The sequence below is a fragment of the Hemicordylus capensis genome, chromosome 3 (genome assembly GCF_027244095.1).
Source record: "Hemicordylus capensis ecotype Gifberg chromosome 3, rHemCap1.1.pri, whole genome shotgun sequence".
In the NCBI taxonomy this organism is placed as follows: domain Eukaryota; kingdom Metazoa; phylum Chordata; class Lepidosauria; order Squamata; family Cordylidae; genus Hemicordylus; species Hemicordylus capensis.
In genome coordinates, this window is record NC_069659.1 from 24,595,457 (window position 1) to 24,612,451 (window position 16,995).

The 16,995-nt window shown below is 44.8% G+C and overlaps 1 protein-coding gene across 7 annotated transcripts in view; it reads left to right on the forward strand.

Moving 5' to 3' along the window:
• The window catches only part of CNTN5 (contactin 5), a 1,193,410-nt gene that overhangs the window by 1,088,562 nt on the left and 87,853 nt on the right, over positions 1–16,995 (forward strand). For all 7 annotated transcript variants that reach the window (XM_053307214.1, XM_053307213.1, XM_053307217.1 and 4 more), the window contains 2 exons: positions 12,871–13,029; positions 15,317–15,466. In XM_053307214.1, the coding sequence (XP_053163189.1) occupies positions 12,871–13,029; positions 15,317–15,466 (309 nt within the window). The remainder of the gene's footprint in view (positions 1–12,870; positions 13,030–15,316; positions 15,467–16,995) is intronic.

A 16,995-nucleotide genomic window follows, 5' to 3' on the forward strand; every position in this document is an offset into this window, starting at 1 on the left:
AACAGGGGGCTTTATGCACAACCCAGTTAACAGTCAATATTCTCCATTGCTGTTGGTTAATATAGTGGAGCCTGGAATATATATTGACAATGGCTGTCATTCTGCACAGTGCAACATTGGTATTAGGGACCTCCCAAAGCTGCTGCACAACTTGAAAGGCAGCTCCAACAGTTTAAAGTAAAGTAAAGTGTGCCATCGAGTCGGTGTCGATTCCTGGTGACCACAGAGCCCTGTGGTTTTCTTTGGTAGAATACAGGAGGGGTTTACCATTGCCATCTCCCGTGCAGTATGAGATGGTGCCTTTCAGCATCTTCCTATATCACTACTGCCCAATATAGGTGTTCCTCACAGTCTGAGAAACATGCCAGTGGGGATTTGAACTGGCAACCTCTGGCTTCCTAGTCAAGTCATTTCCCCTCTGTGCCATTAGGTGGCATGCCTTAAAACGAATCCTGGACAGTCATGCAGCACTACATCAATGAGAAATAATTTGCACAGCAGCCTCAGCAAGTCCCTAATGCTTCCTTCCACTACACAGAATGTTGGCCATAGTCAACTAGTTAGTTTGCACATCATCCAGTCAATAGTTGCATTCTGTTTGGTATGTATATTGCCCAGGCAATGTACAAAATATGAGGGCTATCATCCCATGAAGCTCATTGCCAGGAAAATTAGAACTGACGAAAGGAAGCACTTTTTCACACAGCACATAATTAATCTATGAATTCTCTGCCATGGGACACGGTGATGATCACCAGCCAGGGTGGCTTTAAAAGGGACCTAGACAAATTCATGGAGGACAAGGCTATCAATAGTCTTGATAGCAATAGGCTACTTCCAGTCTCAGAGGCAAGAGGCCTCTGGATAAATTGCAGGGGAGTAGCAGGAGAGAAGGCATACCTTTGTCTCTGTCAGATTTTCAGAGACAGGCCATTGTGGGAAACAGAATGCTGGAATCGATAGGCCTTGGTCAGCAGGACTGAGTATACGCACGCACACATATTTTTAATATCCCGCTCTTTCTCCAAGGAGCCCAGAGCGGTGTACTACATACTTAAGTTTCTCTTCACAACAACCCTGTGAAGTAGGTTAGGCTGAGAAAGAAGTGACTGGCCCAGAGTCACCCAGCTAGTTTCATGGCTGAATGGGGATTTGAACTCGGGTCTTCCTGGTCCTAGTCCAGCACTCTAACCACTATACCACGCAGGTCTAGCTACTGGAAAAACAATGGTATGTGAGCAGAATTAAACAAATATAGTGGAACCTGGAACATGAAAAGGCCTCCAGCCAGCAGGTGGAGCTGTAACCTACCACTGTTAGTCAGCTGAAGTTATCTGCTAGATAGTGTTATTTCCTGTTCTTTTTGGCCGCATTCACACATAATTTGAAATCGGAGGTTGCCGAACCCGCAATTAATTTTTCAAATAGTAAATTGCATTGCAGATGTTTGTCCAACCATAGTCCAAAAACCTCCATTTTCAGGGCAGGAGCTCCTCCCTCTTCCTGGTCTACCGAGGCTGCATCCCAGCAGGCTCCATAGTGTTCGCATCTCCAGACTGTGGGCAAGGCATCAGCACATCTCCAGGGTGGAAACCATTGGCCATGATTTTCAAGGGGGCGTGCCAAGCACGATCATGCCTTTTCGGAATGGTCCAACCACCCTCAGCAGGGAAAGAGCATTTAAATCTCTTTAAATGCCATGCAATGCCAACGCTTTTTCTGACAGTGATTGCACTGGTGCCCTCATGGGAGCCCCAAAACAAAACTATCTTTGCACAAGAACAATTTCTGGTGCGGGGGATGGAGGGCACTATTTTCCTGTTACTCAGGAAAGGGAAGGGAACATGATGACTTCCTAGGAGGGGATATGTATATGAGGAAGTGCAAAGGATCCTGGGGTCTAGACCACAGTGACCAAGGATGCTCTTGTGATTGCTCACCTCAGCAAAGCAGTCCATGGAGACCAAACAATACTCCTGCTCCTGTGGCAGCTTGCTTGCAGGAGACTAGCACTCTCAAGAGTGCTGGTCTTGTGGTAGCAAGCTTGACTTGTCCCCTTAGCTAAGCACAGTCTTCCCTGGTTGCATTTGAGACTAGAAGTATGAGCACTATAAGATATTCCCCTTAGGGGATGGAGCCACTCTGGGGAAAACATCTAGGTTCCAAGTTCCTTCCCTGGCATCTCCAAGATAGGGCTAAGAAAGATTCCTGCCTGCAACCTTGGCGAAGTCGCTGCCAGTCTGTGTAGACAACACTGAGCAAGATGGACCAATGGTCTGACTCAGTATATGGCAGCTTCCTATGTTCCTATGTATGTTCCTATGAGAGGGCTCATGAGACTAGCACTCTCTGGGGAGGACCTAAGGCTCAGAAACCTTTGATCTTTCACTGGACTGCACACTCATGAGTTGAGCTGACCCCAAAAGGGGGACTCTGCTTGTGTGGGGCCCCTTTTCTCTCTGGTTAATGATAGAACTTTTGCACAGGGACACCTCCCCTCCTCCAGGGAAGCCTTTGATGATCCCAAAGGAGATTTTGATGCTCCATGTATCCAGGCATATCTGGGTGGGGAGACTGGGGAAACACTGGGACCAGTGATGGATCTTTACATTCAATAATTCCTGTTTGGGGCTGCCTTTTAAACCAGATCCTGGGTATCACTGCACTACCATTTGTTGCCATTCCAGTACTCTAAGGAAGTTGCCCTGCTTCTGTTACCACCTCGGGTGCATGTGCTTGTGAACATACATCTTTGTTGCTTCATTTTTGGAGAGCGAAGCATGTAGTGCTCGTCTTGCCATCCTGTCCCTTTTCTCTCCTGATTGCCAGGAATGGAGAAGTAAGGGAAAGAGTGGGAAGAGGGCATACCCCTGTGTGACTTTGCTGTTTGACAAGCTAACAGGATGGGATGTGATGGCATCCCTGTTGCCAAACAACTCCTTTGCAAGACCCACCGGGGGTGGGGCAAGTGCTCGGAGACGCAGCTAGCGAGAAATGCTGCAGGCATGGAGAGGGTGTGATCCTGAGCATGTCTGTGCCACCATCTTTATGATTACAGTTCCTGAAAGTGAACGAAACCACGGTTAAGGTTCTGTTGTCCACATTCGGATGTAACGCTGCCACCGAAAAACCTCAGGTTATGATGGCGAAATTCATTACAAACTGAAGTTTCAAATTGGAGTCTGGTGGGGCAAACTGCTGGTTGCTTTTGCCCTGAAACTATGATTGCATGCATTTGGATATAACCGAGTTCCAACCTCTGCCCCGTTTAACTGCGGTTTCACATTACATACAAATGCAGCCATATTCTGTTTCAGCCCACCAACAACAACTGATGATGCCCCACATTGACTGGTGAATGGGTGAATAATGATTAGGGAACTGTGAACATTTTATCAATACCAAATTTTGAGTATCAGCTTGGGCAGATAGATTTCCTGAGCAAGCCATGCTGTTGTTTCAGAAGCCAGAAATAGTCACAAACATAATGCAGAATCTTTAGATCTTATTCTTTATTATCTCAAATTCTGACCTAGAACCGTCCTAATTATCCATCACACATAGGTGAATATATGTGGACTGTAAATGGGGGGTGGGGCATAACACTTGCAATTTCTTTGACTTTCTCTTTTTTGTTTTGGAAGTTATTAAGTCAGTACACATTTCTTTCACATCAAGCTAAAATATGGAATAGTTGCTTATTAGGTTTGCTCAAAAGAAATCTCCCGTCTAAAACAGAAACTCCCTTTATTTGCTTTAGAAACTTGTCTCATGGAGTATTACCCCAGCTAACAATTGGCACTGATAAGTCAGACCACCACATTCCATGACCACTGCATTATGAACTATGTCGCCATTCTATCCACCACCTAGAGCATCTGTAACAAATGATTGCAACCTCTTTCAGATTGTTCTGCTTAAATGTTCCATCACTACAATATTGTGCTGTGCTCACTCTCTCGAAGTACATGGCATGGTAGTTTATATATTTTTCCAACAAATTCACTGTCAAGGTCCTGACAGGTGTAATCTTTTAGTCTATATGGGGATTAAATTGTACTTTGCTTAACTGTCCAGTGACATTTATTATGACTGAGATTATAGAGTATACCAAGATGCAGAGAAAAAGACTAAGTATAAGAGACCAGCTGCTTCAAGAGAAATCCCACTGGCACATTACAGAAAGATGTCTTGTCTCAAGAGTCTGGAACGTGTTTTTTAAAATGAATTTATAAGGTGCCCTTGGACTCCTTCCCTTTATCCACTACCTTCAAAATGGCATATATCATATATTTATCACGTGTTGCAGCTGGACTCCCAGGTAGCAACAGCTGTGAGCAGTTCTCTCAGACAGGACTTTGGTCTCCATCATCCATGCACTAGTAAACACTCCCGTTGACTGCTGCACTGTGGTCTATGTGGGGTTACCTTTAAAGATGATTTGGAATTTCATCTGGTATCGCAGAATGCTGAGGTTCTTCTCTGTGGTTTATCTCTTGACAAGGACATCTCACGGGAGTATATTAGTATTAATACTAGTATTATTAATACTACTTAATATTGATTATTATTAGTATTAGTATTAATAATTAGTATTATTATTAATACTTGTCAATGAAAATGTTCCCATGGCAGTTAACATGGAAAAAGACTAAGAAGAAGAAGATAGTTCTCTATCCCAAAGGGGCTCACAATCTGAAAAGAAACAGAAGGGAGACACCGGTAGCAACTACTGGGAGGAACACTATGCAGTGCTGAATGGAGACAGTTGCTCTCCCCCTGCCAAGTATAAGTGACACCACTGTAAAAAGCAACACTCAGTGGGGAATTGCTATATTGAATAGAGACAGTTGCTCTTCTGTTGCTAAATGTAAAAGGTGCCTTTGGGGAGGTGTATATTTATTATCTTTCTATCTTTCTAGTTAGCTAGCTAGCTAGCTATCTAATTTGTACACTGCCCCAAACGTTCGTCTCTGGGTGGCTAACAATAGCATAAAACCAGTTAAAAACATATACAAAAAAAATAAAACAATTTAAAAAATTAAAAATAAACCAGAGATTAAAACCTTAAAAAAAAAAAAAAGGAAGCTGAGAAAGCTTGGAAATTGCCAGAGATGGGGAGGATCATATCTCAGCAGGGAGCGCATTTCACAATCTCAAGGCAGCGACCAAGAAGGCCCATCTCTGTGTAGCCACCAAACGAGTTGGCAGTAACTGGAGACGGACCTCCTCAGATGACCTCAATGGGTGGTGGGGCTCATAGTGAAGAAGACACCCTCTTAGATACCCAGGGCCTAAGCCGTTAAGGGCTTTATAAGTTATAACTAGCACTTTGTATTTTATATTTTATATATTACACAGATAGCAGGGGTACATCTCCTCTACATCAGTGTATTCAGGGAAGCTTCCAAGTATTGGAAGCAAGGAAGCAGCTGACTGAATCCTTGAGCTTGTCTGACCAAGATTGGGAAAGTTCCCCCACCTGACCGGTAGAGTCCCTTTGTATACTCTTTATAAGACTTCTCTAACCTGTGAGACTGGGACAGCCCTGTGCTAGCCCCACCCCCAGACCTGCCTACAGTCATGTGGTCTTACAGAGAGTATATAAAGAGACTCTGCTTCTGATATATTTTATTAGTAATAAATTTATTATTATTACTATTACTATTTATATACTGCTTTTCAACAAAGAAGTTTACAGAGCGGTTTACATAGAAAAAGGAATAAGATGGTTCCCTGTCCCAAAACGGCTCACAATCTAAAAATACAATTTTCATTTTGGAGCATGGAGGCAGGGAGGTGGAATCCTGTGTCACGATCCTATAGACCTCCTTATCCAATATTAAACCTGGTTAGGGACCATCTACCATTGTTTAATAGGTATGATGTGCTGGAAGGACAACAAAGTTTCCTTCCTTAAAATGTCATTTCCACCAGACAATCCTTAATATATTCACAGCAGCCAGGGTTTCTTTTACTTGTGTCTCCCCCCGCCCCCTACACTCCAAGATGAAAAGTGGATTCATTGAAATTAAAATCCAGCTTTCAGCACAGGGAATAATATATGTGTTACACAGAAAGCTAGCCAGAGCAGCTTGGAGGTTTACTGTATGTCAAATGAGCTTAAAGATCAAAAGGCTACCTGGAAGCTGGGAGAGCTTATCCTATTGAGTAAATGAATGAATGGAGTCTTGGGGCATAATCCAGCAGGAACCTCTTCTGCAAACATCCCACAGAAATGAATGAGAGGTGTAGAAAAGCAGTACTGCATTTAAATTGATCTCATTAATTTGTGTATTCTGCCCAGGTATTGTGTGTTCTCCTGTATCCTACCAAAGACAGCCACAGGGCTCTGTGGTCGCCAGGAGTCGACACCGACTCAACGGCACACTATACTTTTACTTTAAATATTCATACAAAATGCATTTTTCAATGAAACATGTTTAAAATAAATCTCCTACTTCACCTTTTTTATCAGCCAAAATTCTGCACCTGCAGCCAAGGCAGTGGCAGCAAGGGAGAAGGGAAACATGAGGAAAAAGAAAAGCCAAAAGAATATAAAGATAATTAAAAACAAGGAATAAAAACAGGATAAAAAGAAAAAAGAATCACTTGGCAGAGTGAGAAGACTCCCAAAACACCAAGAGAAAGGTTTTTCATGAAGTGGTTGCTGTAGTGGGAGAGTGGGCAGGGCTACGCTACAAATATACCATCGTGTTGGGGGCAGGATTTCCACCAAATTGATGTGTGGCAAAGCTCTGGAAGGTTCCAAGTGAGATATTGTGCAGGCACAGAGTTCCATAGTTGTGACTGCACAAAGATCACAAAGGAAAAAAGGGCTTTCCTACCCTCTCCTCTGCCCGGCAGGCCCCATTCCTTTCCAAAAGGCTGATCCTGAGGATCAAGGGACCCTATGCAATCATGTGGCATGAGGGGCGGCTGATGGAGAAGGGAGCTGTTGCGTTAACGTTGTGCCTGATCTGAGGCTCTGTATGTTGCTGCCTCTTGTGGCAGCTTGCTGCACTGTAGCAGGTTTTAAGGCTTTTAGGCCCTGGGCAAGCCCCACAGCATGGGGTCAAGCTTTGCCCCACTCCTGTAGCAGGTAGAGTATGAGAGGTTTCCTGCCTGAGGCAGGCCTTGCCTCCATATAAAGGTTTCCTTGCTCCTGGTGTGCTTGGTCTTGTGTGCCTTCTCTGTTGACTTGTTTGTTTGGCTTCCCCTTTACAAGTATATCCCCGAATCGGCCTGCAAACCAGTTTAGCGTGGTTCGGTAGCTGGACCTTTTTGGCCCAAATTCGGTCCGAATTAGAACCGAACCAGCCAAACCAGTTCCGTGCACACCCCTAGTGTACATGTATACAGATTTCTGTCACATGTATACATTTTTGTGTTCACGCATATGTATATGTGTTCATTTAAAAGGAGAACCTGGATCCAGCCCCACCAACTGCAGAGTACAGATGGGAACTATACTACTGTATGTGTATTGAGCATAATGTGTGAATAGGGCTACAGTCATTGTGTCATATGTTTTCCCTGCCTCCACTCAACAGCACTGGATCCCAGTCGGCCAGTGAAAAATGCATGTTAATTTGTTGCTTTGGGCAACAAGCAAGCTTTCAGTCAATGCCACATCTAGTTCCATTGTCATACCTGAGAATATTTGGCATGTGAATCATTGATCTAGTTTTATGTTTTCAGACTATTTTTCAGCAAGGACTCAATACTATAGTTCTACTTATTCTATAACTATACGATTTAGTTCATCTTGCTCTCTGAAAGTGACTACAATTCTATCCAGGCATTGTGTGTGTCTGTGCCAAGTTTAAATACGCACAGTTGAGCAGACAATGCATTTTCCCCTAAATTGGCTTGTCTCAAATAATATATATATATATTCTTGGGGATCCTGAAAAATATCACAGCACTGGGAAAATGGAGAGAGCTTCTTTGGATTCAGCATTTGGCTAATGCTAGAAATAATTACCACTGAGCATAAAATTTACTGAGGTTATTTTCCCCACACACACTCACTGATTGACGTCTGCATAGCATTTTAGGTCCTGGCTGACAATCATAGATTTATCATTACTGAGGTGGAAGATTGCTGTTGGATCTTTTTGCCTTATTCAATCCACTTTCAGAACGCTCAGGGCTGAAAGAAAATGTTTCTTTTGCACTCGTACAGACAATGTGGGTGAAACACAGCTCCAGAAACATAAGACAAGACTGTCAAAATTGCAAATGTACTTAAGAAAATGTCAGAAATACAGAATAGCTCTGGCTGCAAAATACAGTATTTCAGGGACTTATCATGGGGTCTCTACCCAATAGAACCTCTGAAAAGTTGAAGCAGGCCTAAGTTTGTTGGTGCTACTATAACAATGTGTTTAGAAATATTCTCTACCAATGTCCAGTGTTTAGGAGAACCAAAATCACAGGCTGGGGTAAAGAAGTCGAACACAGATAATATTACTTGATTGGGATTGCAATGGAGTAGGAGTTCCTTTGAATAATCAGTCAGTTACCCTGGATGTATCTAGAGGCCAATTCTGGATGTTCACTAATAGCCAATTAAAACAGAACATATGGAGACATGCCCAGAGGCAGGCCCAGTCCAGTGCCTGAGGAGACTTGGTGAGCTACCATTCCATCCCCATGTTCACGGCATGCTTTGTGTGCCATGGAGGAATGTTCTTCCCCCAGTCACAGGGGTCACAGTCACTTCCCCCAGTCATGGGGGAGGAGAACAGTCTTCTCCTCCCCCGTGGCTGCCCCACAACTTGGATCTCTCTCCTCATCTCCCTCAACACACAGTTCCTTACCGCCACCCCTTCTCTCCATCCAGATTTTCTCCCTTAACATCCCTTCCTTCCATCTTAGCACTGCCCAGAACCATCTATCTATCTATCTATCTATCTATCTATCTATCTATCTATCTATCTATCTATCTATCTATCTATCCCCAATATGTAAATCTCTAGGCAATGTACAGATTTTAATATTAAAAATCACAAGTTAAAACACAATAAAAACAATATAAAACAAATTATTAAAATTCTAATTAAAATCTTGTGAGAATAGGAGAGTCTTGAGGGTCTTTCTGAAAACAAACAGAGAAGGAGATGCTCTTATTTCAGCAGGGAGCCTATTCCAAAGCCCTCGGGCAGCCACAGAGAAAGCCCAGTCATGGGTCGCCACCAGACAAGCTGGATGGGGTAGTATATAAATGTAATAGATAAAGTGTGGCAGCAGCCAGTTAGGGTCAGCATCGATGCCATACCTTGGTCACTGTCTCCCTGTCCTCCTTGCCTTTTGAACAGGCAGGAGTCAAGGAACTGAACAACAGGAAGTGTGGACTCGCACTTCTTATTTCTCCATCCCTCCATCTGCTGCCCTTTCAAAAGGCAGAGGGCAAATCAACAGCAGCAGGACAGCAGGGTTAAGGGAGATGCCATGTGGCAGTATCTGGGGCACCACTTCTACCTCCACTTTGTCCAGTCCAAGATAGACCTGAGAGATATTCCTGCCTGCAACCTTGGAGAAGCCACTGCCAGCCTGTGAAGACAATACTGAGCTCGATAGAGTGGATTGGACACACATTGTATTGAATTACCACATTGTATTGGCGAGCTAGCCCTGTCCAGAGGATCTAATTCCACATGCTGTCCACATGATTCTGTAGCAGTCTCTGTCCTGAGGATTGGTCCACACATGCAGCAGCAACAGCTCCTGGAAGCTGTTGACAGACTTGTGAGAAGCTGCCACCTATGGGGAGGGAGCAATCTATGCTTCCACCATGATTTATGTGTGATTACAGCAACAGTTTTAGGACTACTGCAAGTGCACTTCTCACAAGCCATCACAGAGAACCTCCAGGCAGAAGTGCCAGATCACATGAATTGAACATCTCCAGGCATGCTAACTAACCCCTAGGTCTAACCCACAGACTTTGGGGCCCTGGTCCATGGCCTTCAAGGTCTGGGTGGCCTCACAATGGCCGGGGCTCCTGCAGCCACCCTGTGCCCAGCCGACCGCACCAAACCGCCATTTTTAAAAAATTCAGCTGCCATGCAGCTGAGCAGTCCTCCCCACCGGCAGCGGCAGCCAGAGCAAGCACTGGGCCTGTCCATTTGGTCCCCTGGCTCTTGCTAACTGCAAGGTGTGCCTGTGCAGTTGAGCAAGATTGTCACAAGCCCATGACATCACGGGCTTGCGACAATATCTCTCAACTGCGCAGTTGCACCTCACAGTTAGCAAGATCCATTGGGACAAACGGATAGGCCCAGCGCTCACTCCAGGGGAGGAGGACTACTCTGCTCACTCCCCGGCATCCACCCCTAGGCTGCGCAACGGCTGAAATTAAAAAAGAAATGGAGATTCAGCGGCAGGGGCCCCAAAAGTAGGTTTTGGGGAGGCTTGTGGTGGGGTGGCTCACAGTGGGGGCAGTCTGGTTGCCAGAATTACCTAGGTGTGCCTCTGCATGCTGCCCAGCCATGAACCTGACAGCAGCCTACACATGCTCCACATTATCTGCACATGTGAACTTATCCCAGATACCGGCCTATATCCATGCTAGTGTTGTGCTAGTTTTTGCTACAGCGCAAGGTACTGATGCATTGCAAAGCACAATGCACAATGTGTTGTACAAGCTCATATGTGTCTCAGATAAGGTCTCCCGCATTTCTACAACATTGCAGAGCACCATAACTTCATGTAGTTCCACAAACCTGTGTGTGTGTGCAACGTCTCTCATTGCACTAGGAAAATAGGAAGCTACCATATACTGAGTCAGAGCATTGGTCAATCTAGCTCAGTATTGTCTTCACAGACTGGCAGCGGCTTCTCTAAGGTTGCAGGCAGGAATCTCTCTCAGCCCTATCTTGGAGAAGCCAGGGAGGGAACTTGAAACCTTCTGCTCTTCCCAGAGCAGCTCCATCCCCTGAGTGGAATATCTTACAGTGCTCACACTTCTAGTCTCCCTTTCATATGCAACCAAGGTGGACCCTGCTTAGCTAAGGGGACAAGTAATGCTTGCTAACACAAGACCAGCTCTCCTCACACAACACTAGTCTGGATGTCAGCTTCTGAGATCCCACTTTCTCATCATGTTTATGTCCATATTTAGTTATTACACTTATAATAAATGTAAAGAAACTCATCCTCTAGGGAAGCTCAGGGCAGCATATATGTCTCTTTTCTCTTCCCCACCCTGCAGTTCATCCTCACAGCAACCTTGTGAGGTAGGTTAGGCTTAGAAAGAATGACTGGCCCAAGGCCACCTTCATAGCTGACTTGGACCATGTAACTCAAATTCTCCCTGTTCCTAATCTAATCACTACACCACACTGGCTCTCATATTGCTGTGCATATTAACTACCTACCCTCTTCAAAATGATACTTAGAATTTGCACAGTGCTGTCAAATGTTCAGCATGTATACTTTATCTCAGCAACCCTTACATCAACTCTGTAAGGCAGACCAGTCTAATTATCCCCATATGCAGATGAGAGACTGACTTACCAAAGGCGAGCTGGTCAGTTAATGCAGAGGTCCCAAACCTTGGGTCCAATATTTCCTCTAAGTCGTGCACATGTGCATGCTCACACAAGGTTTTTTTTTATGTCTGCTCAGTTAATTTTAGTTCCCACACACGTTGAATCAAGAAAATCCCACACTGAATGCACAGTACCCTTGTTACTGCCACCCAGAACAAAACTCATTCCACACATAGATGAAAAAAATTAGAGGGAACACTGTTAGAGTCCCCAGATGTTTCTGGAGTACAACTCCCATTGGAGTTGCCTTCACTCCACAACCCCTTGTAGCTGGGGATGATGGGAGATGTAGGACAGCAACATTGGGGAACCCCAGAATTAATGGAAGGTCAGCTTTGAAGCAGGAACTTCCTGATTTGTAGCCCAGTTCATTAGCCACCCGCCATGGTACGCCAACTCTTCAGTATAATGATCATCAGGAGATCTGTTCCTTTCTAAAAGCCAATGAGCAAAAAACTAAAAACCAGTGAACTAAGAACCAATTAGCAATGTGTTTGTGGAACAGTATAGCAAATCAATATGCCTAATAAGCTAACACTTTTCACTCACTGGCCACCTTTGGCTATAACATGGAAAAGTGGGTTCAGTGGACCTGCGGTTCTGTGCCCACTCCCGCCGCTCTCCCATCCAAATTCAGATGTTCAGGAGAACTGCCTTTCTGCAGTCAGCAAGAGTGCAGAGCAGCGTGGGAGCTGGCTGCCAGGGCTTCAATGGACAGCCCTGGCAGCCAATAGCAGCTGGAGCGAGGAAAGAGGTTCCTCCTTCAACTCTGGTTGCTTAAGGGGGAAACTGCAGTGCCTACATTAGGATACACCTCTGGCACTGCCAAACCAGAGTTGAAGGCAGCAAAACCTAAAGATAACTGTAGGTACAAATTGAACTCTGGGGAGGGAAACCGCTCATCTATTTTTGTAACCTTAGCTTACAAAACCAGAGGTGAAGGGACCTCCAGTTTTGTGTTATGTGCAAATGCGGCTATTGTTTCTATAAGTGATCTGAGCAAAGTTTGTTGCTGAGAAATAAAACTATTATGATCCCAGATGTTATGGGCTGGCATTTTATTCATTCTCAGACCAAATGGTTATTCCCTAAGAGGTCATTCAAACATGCAGGCACTCAAGCATTATGGTCTTCTCATTGATCTGTACCCTGCTGGAATATGTATGGGATATAGGATGTAATGGTGACTATGAAGTTGGAGAATGTCAGTTTTTATCTGGATTAATCAACCCAGAGTACAAGGTGGTTATCCTGTATGCACAGTGATAGGTACTGTATGTAAAAGTAGTGTACTGAGTGCCTTTTCTTTTAGGTCCACCTGGACCTCCTGGGGTGGTGATTGTAGAGGAGATCACAGAGATGACAGCAACTCTTTCATGGACTCCTGGGGCAGACAATCACAGCCCCATCACCTCCTACAACCTGCAAGCAAGAAGTCCGTTTTCGCTTGGTTGGCAGACTGTGAAAACAGGTGAGAACTGCCAGACTTAAAACTGGGCTGCAACCCTGAGAATAGATGACTCATTTAAAAACATGTGGCTCAACTAAAAGGGTGCCCCATATTAATTGGTCAGCAGATATTTTACATTTTAGAATCATTTTTAGTTCAAGTACCTATAAAAACTGGAGGGAGCAAATGCCATCTTAGAAGAGGCATTCTTCCTACACGAGAAGAAATGGGGGAATACCTCATCTAAAATGTTTTGTGTTGTAACACATGAATACTTCACCTCAATACACAGGGTGGTTTCACATGACTAATGGCAAGTCCAGAAGCTGGGGAAATGTTGATAGAATGTTGGGAACAACAAGTGTGCCTTCCTGGCAGGTGTATTGTGGGACTCCGCCCAAGTCTAGTTCAGGTGTATTCTTGCCAGCTCTCCAGGCATTTCACAGCACTTCAAATCTGCTTTAATAAACACCATTTGTAGTCTTTCCCTCTTTTTAAAGAGTCATTTGGGTTCAAAATAACACAGGCAACAAATTCTGATGCTTCTCTGCAAAATTTAGCTTTATTTTCTTCCCGATTTGAAGAAGTTAAGAAAATCATATGAGAGTTGAGGGCAGAAAAAAATGAAGTGGCTTCATTTGCTCATGCTGAGCATGCTCCACTGCGTTTGAGCATGCCCAGTTGCACAAATTAAAATCTCACTCTTAAGGGGGGGGAAATCATACTACACATGCACTGTACGCCTGACTTTCCACAGACTTCACCCATACAACTTCATATCCTGGTTCCCAGTGGGTGGAGAAAGTTAGTAGAACATTGCATGGATGGCATGGAAACCAGAGTTAGACAGGTTCACATGCATGTCAGGGGCATGTACTCACATTTCCCAATATTGTACCAAGATTTCCCCAACTTTGGGACTTGCTAGAAATCATATGGAGCTGCCCAAAGAAAGTAAGTTTTCCCCCCTTTAGAACTGCTGTCTTTTCTTAGGTGTAAATGTATGCAAATTTAATTAACAAATGGATCAAAACATGAATGTCTTTAATGGGGTGACAGACAGTACTCTCTGAAACACATTGGCTCAGTACATCCAAAGGGCACTTTAAAATGTTGGCTGATCTGAGGAAGAAAATTACTCAGCTTAGTTCCATTGAAATTGAAAGGACGAGTTATCCAGTGCCTAATGTGGTAAAGTGGGGAAATGACTTGACTAGTAAGCCAGAGTTTGCCAGTTCGAATCCTGATGGTATGTTTTCCAGACTATGGAAAACACCCATATCGGGCAGCAGTGATATAGGAAGATGCTGAAAGCCATCATCTCATACTGCGCAGGAGATGGCAATGGTAAACCCCTCCTGTATTTTACCAAAGACTACCACAGGGCTCTGTGGTCACCAGAAGTTGGCACCAACTCGACGGCACACTTTAATTGCTACTGAAAAATGAAATGCCGTATATGTTAATATTTTCATTGCCTGGCTGGGGCTACAAATCATGAAACAGGTGTCTGAGCCAAGCCATGCACGGACCCCAGTGAGACTTCTTTGGTAAGAAGGAGGAGGAGCAAACACCAGCTAGGAACCCGAACACCAAGGTTCCCCCTCAGACCCATAGCCTCTGAATCATCAGAGTTCACTTCTCCTGCAGAAGCTCATTTGGAGCAACTTGGAAACACAAGAGATCTAGTGCCCTGACCAGCAGAATCCCATCCCCAGAACTTGCTCCTTTGCACCTAGAACATGGAGCAGAGGTGACAATGCGCCAGGTCCAAACACCATTACCAATGGCAAAGTGCCTACCTTGCTGCTGTGGGTCTCCCTCCCAATGGGCTTACTTGGGAGGAGGAAGAGGCCAGCTCAGGTACTTGCTTGTGAGAAATGTCAGGGCTCCAGGCTCCTATATAAACCCTGTATTTTCAGCCAGGCTATTGCCAAAAGCTACTCTAGAGCCAGCTCCCAATTCTTGGCTTTTCCTGCTCCTGCTCCTACTCCCAATCCACTGTTCCTAGCAATCTGCACCTCCCATTCTAGCCCACCATTGCTTCTCTTCACTCCTACATAGCTCCAGCCTTAACTCCAAACCAGACCCATTTCATGTCTACAGCAGACGGCCACAAAGTTGGCTAGTTGGCTAAATTCAGCTTGTGCCAACTGGATTTTTGCTGGCCATACTGCTCCCAACTCTGCCACTACATGTCCTGCTGGGTCCATAATTGGTTTCCTTGACTTCAGTTTACCAACTTTGGAGGAAATTGCTGTGGGGTGTGCAGTTTTAATGAGTTTCTCTATTTCCACACTCTTCACAGTTCCAGAAAACATCAGTGGTGACATGGAGTCTGCCATGGCTGTCGAACTGAACCCGTGGGTGGAATATGAATTCAGAGTTGTAGCAACTAACAAAATTGGAACTGGAGATCCAAGTGCGCCATCTAGAGTCATTAGGACCAAGGAGGCAGGTAAGAACCTTGACTGAAAACAAGTACATTAAAATGACTGTGATACACAGCGTGGCAATTGCAACTACCTTTGCAACACTGCCAAAGTAGTTGGATGTATCAGAGTTTTAAAGGGGGAGAAACCCACTTCCTTTCTTTTAATTGACTCGTGTAACCTTAGACATATTCTAAATGTATTTGGGTTGTTCCCCCTGCCCTCCGGACACTGTTTGTAACACAGAGCTGGCTTGTAAAAACTACAGTTAATCTAAATGTAATTTTGGCAACATATGTGGCTTTATGGGGATTCGAGGGGCAAGAACAGACAGAGGCAAATGGTGGGGCATGAACTTTGCAAACGTTTTCACACGAGAGTGGGCAGCTTTTATTGCAAGTGGTAGCAGCAGCAGTATCTTCTTTTCATCAAAAAATTCTGCACCTCTGTGAGTGGCACCAGTGGCAGCAGTGCTCAAAACACTTCTGTAAGCAGTGTATCCCTGATGGGCCCCCCTCCCTAGGTGGTCCTGGTAGCTCAGCACACACAACTGGTTCTCGCATTGGTGACTTCTAATATGTTCTTGCTTAATACATTTATATTAGATTTTAACAGTTGGTTTCATTCAATTAGCTTTGCTCTGGTTCCTAGACAATTATGCAGCTGGTAAATTAAAATTCAGCCCTATACTGGCTCTCTGACTTATCAGTGTGACATATTAACAAGGCCTTAGCCACTAAGAACTGATCTTTATGATATGGCTGCCATGTAGAAGCCACTGTGCTTCCATGTGGCGGGATTTTCCTGATGTGAAAGCCACTCTCCGCTGTTGCCCTGTTCGTGCCTTCTGGGGTATCTATCTATCTATATTATTAATTCTCCAAGACGGGCCATGCGTGGGGACGTGGTAGAAAGGAGGTGATTGGCTGACAGAGTTTGCAGGCAGAAGCACCTGATTGGGCAGTGGGGAGTCCATATGCAGATAGGGAGAAGGAGCCTGTGAGAGCAGAAGCACCATGGTGATTGGGCCGTGGGGATTCCATATGCAGATAGGGAGAAGGAGCCTGTGGCACTGTGGTGAATGGGCAGTGGGGATTCCCTATGCAGATAAGGAGGAAGAGCCTGTGATGGTTAAGGTCAATTGGAATGCAACTGTTACTGGCCGGAAGATGTTCTTGATTGTAGAGGAGAGGAATCTATATATATAAAAGGATTGCAGGCAGGGGTCTGCAAAAAGATGGGTCGCGAGGGAGTAAAGAGCCCCTTCAGGAGAAGGAAGATGCTGTCGTATAAATTAAATGAGGAAGCAAGATGAATAAAATCTTAACTCAGGGAGGGAAGGAGGGAGGGAGAGAGAAAATATGAAGGGATGGGGAAGAAAGTGTGGGGAAGAGTGAATGGAGGAGAGAGAAAGAGAAAAAGAAGGGAGGGGGAAGAGAGACAGAAGGAAGGGCAAGGGACGGGCCTGAGCCTGTCACCAGCCTGAGGGGACTGAGTGGCCATGGCAGCACTAGCAGCAAGGAAGGGCCCAGTCAACCACTGCTGTTGTTTGGGG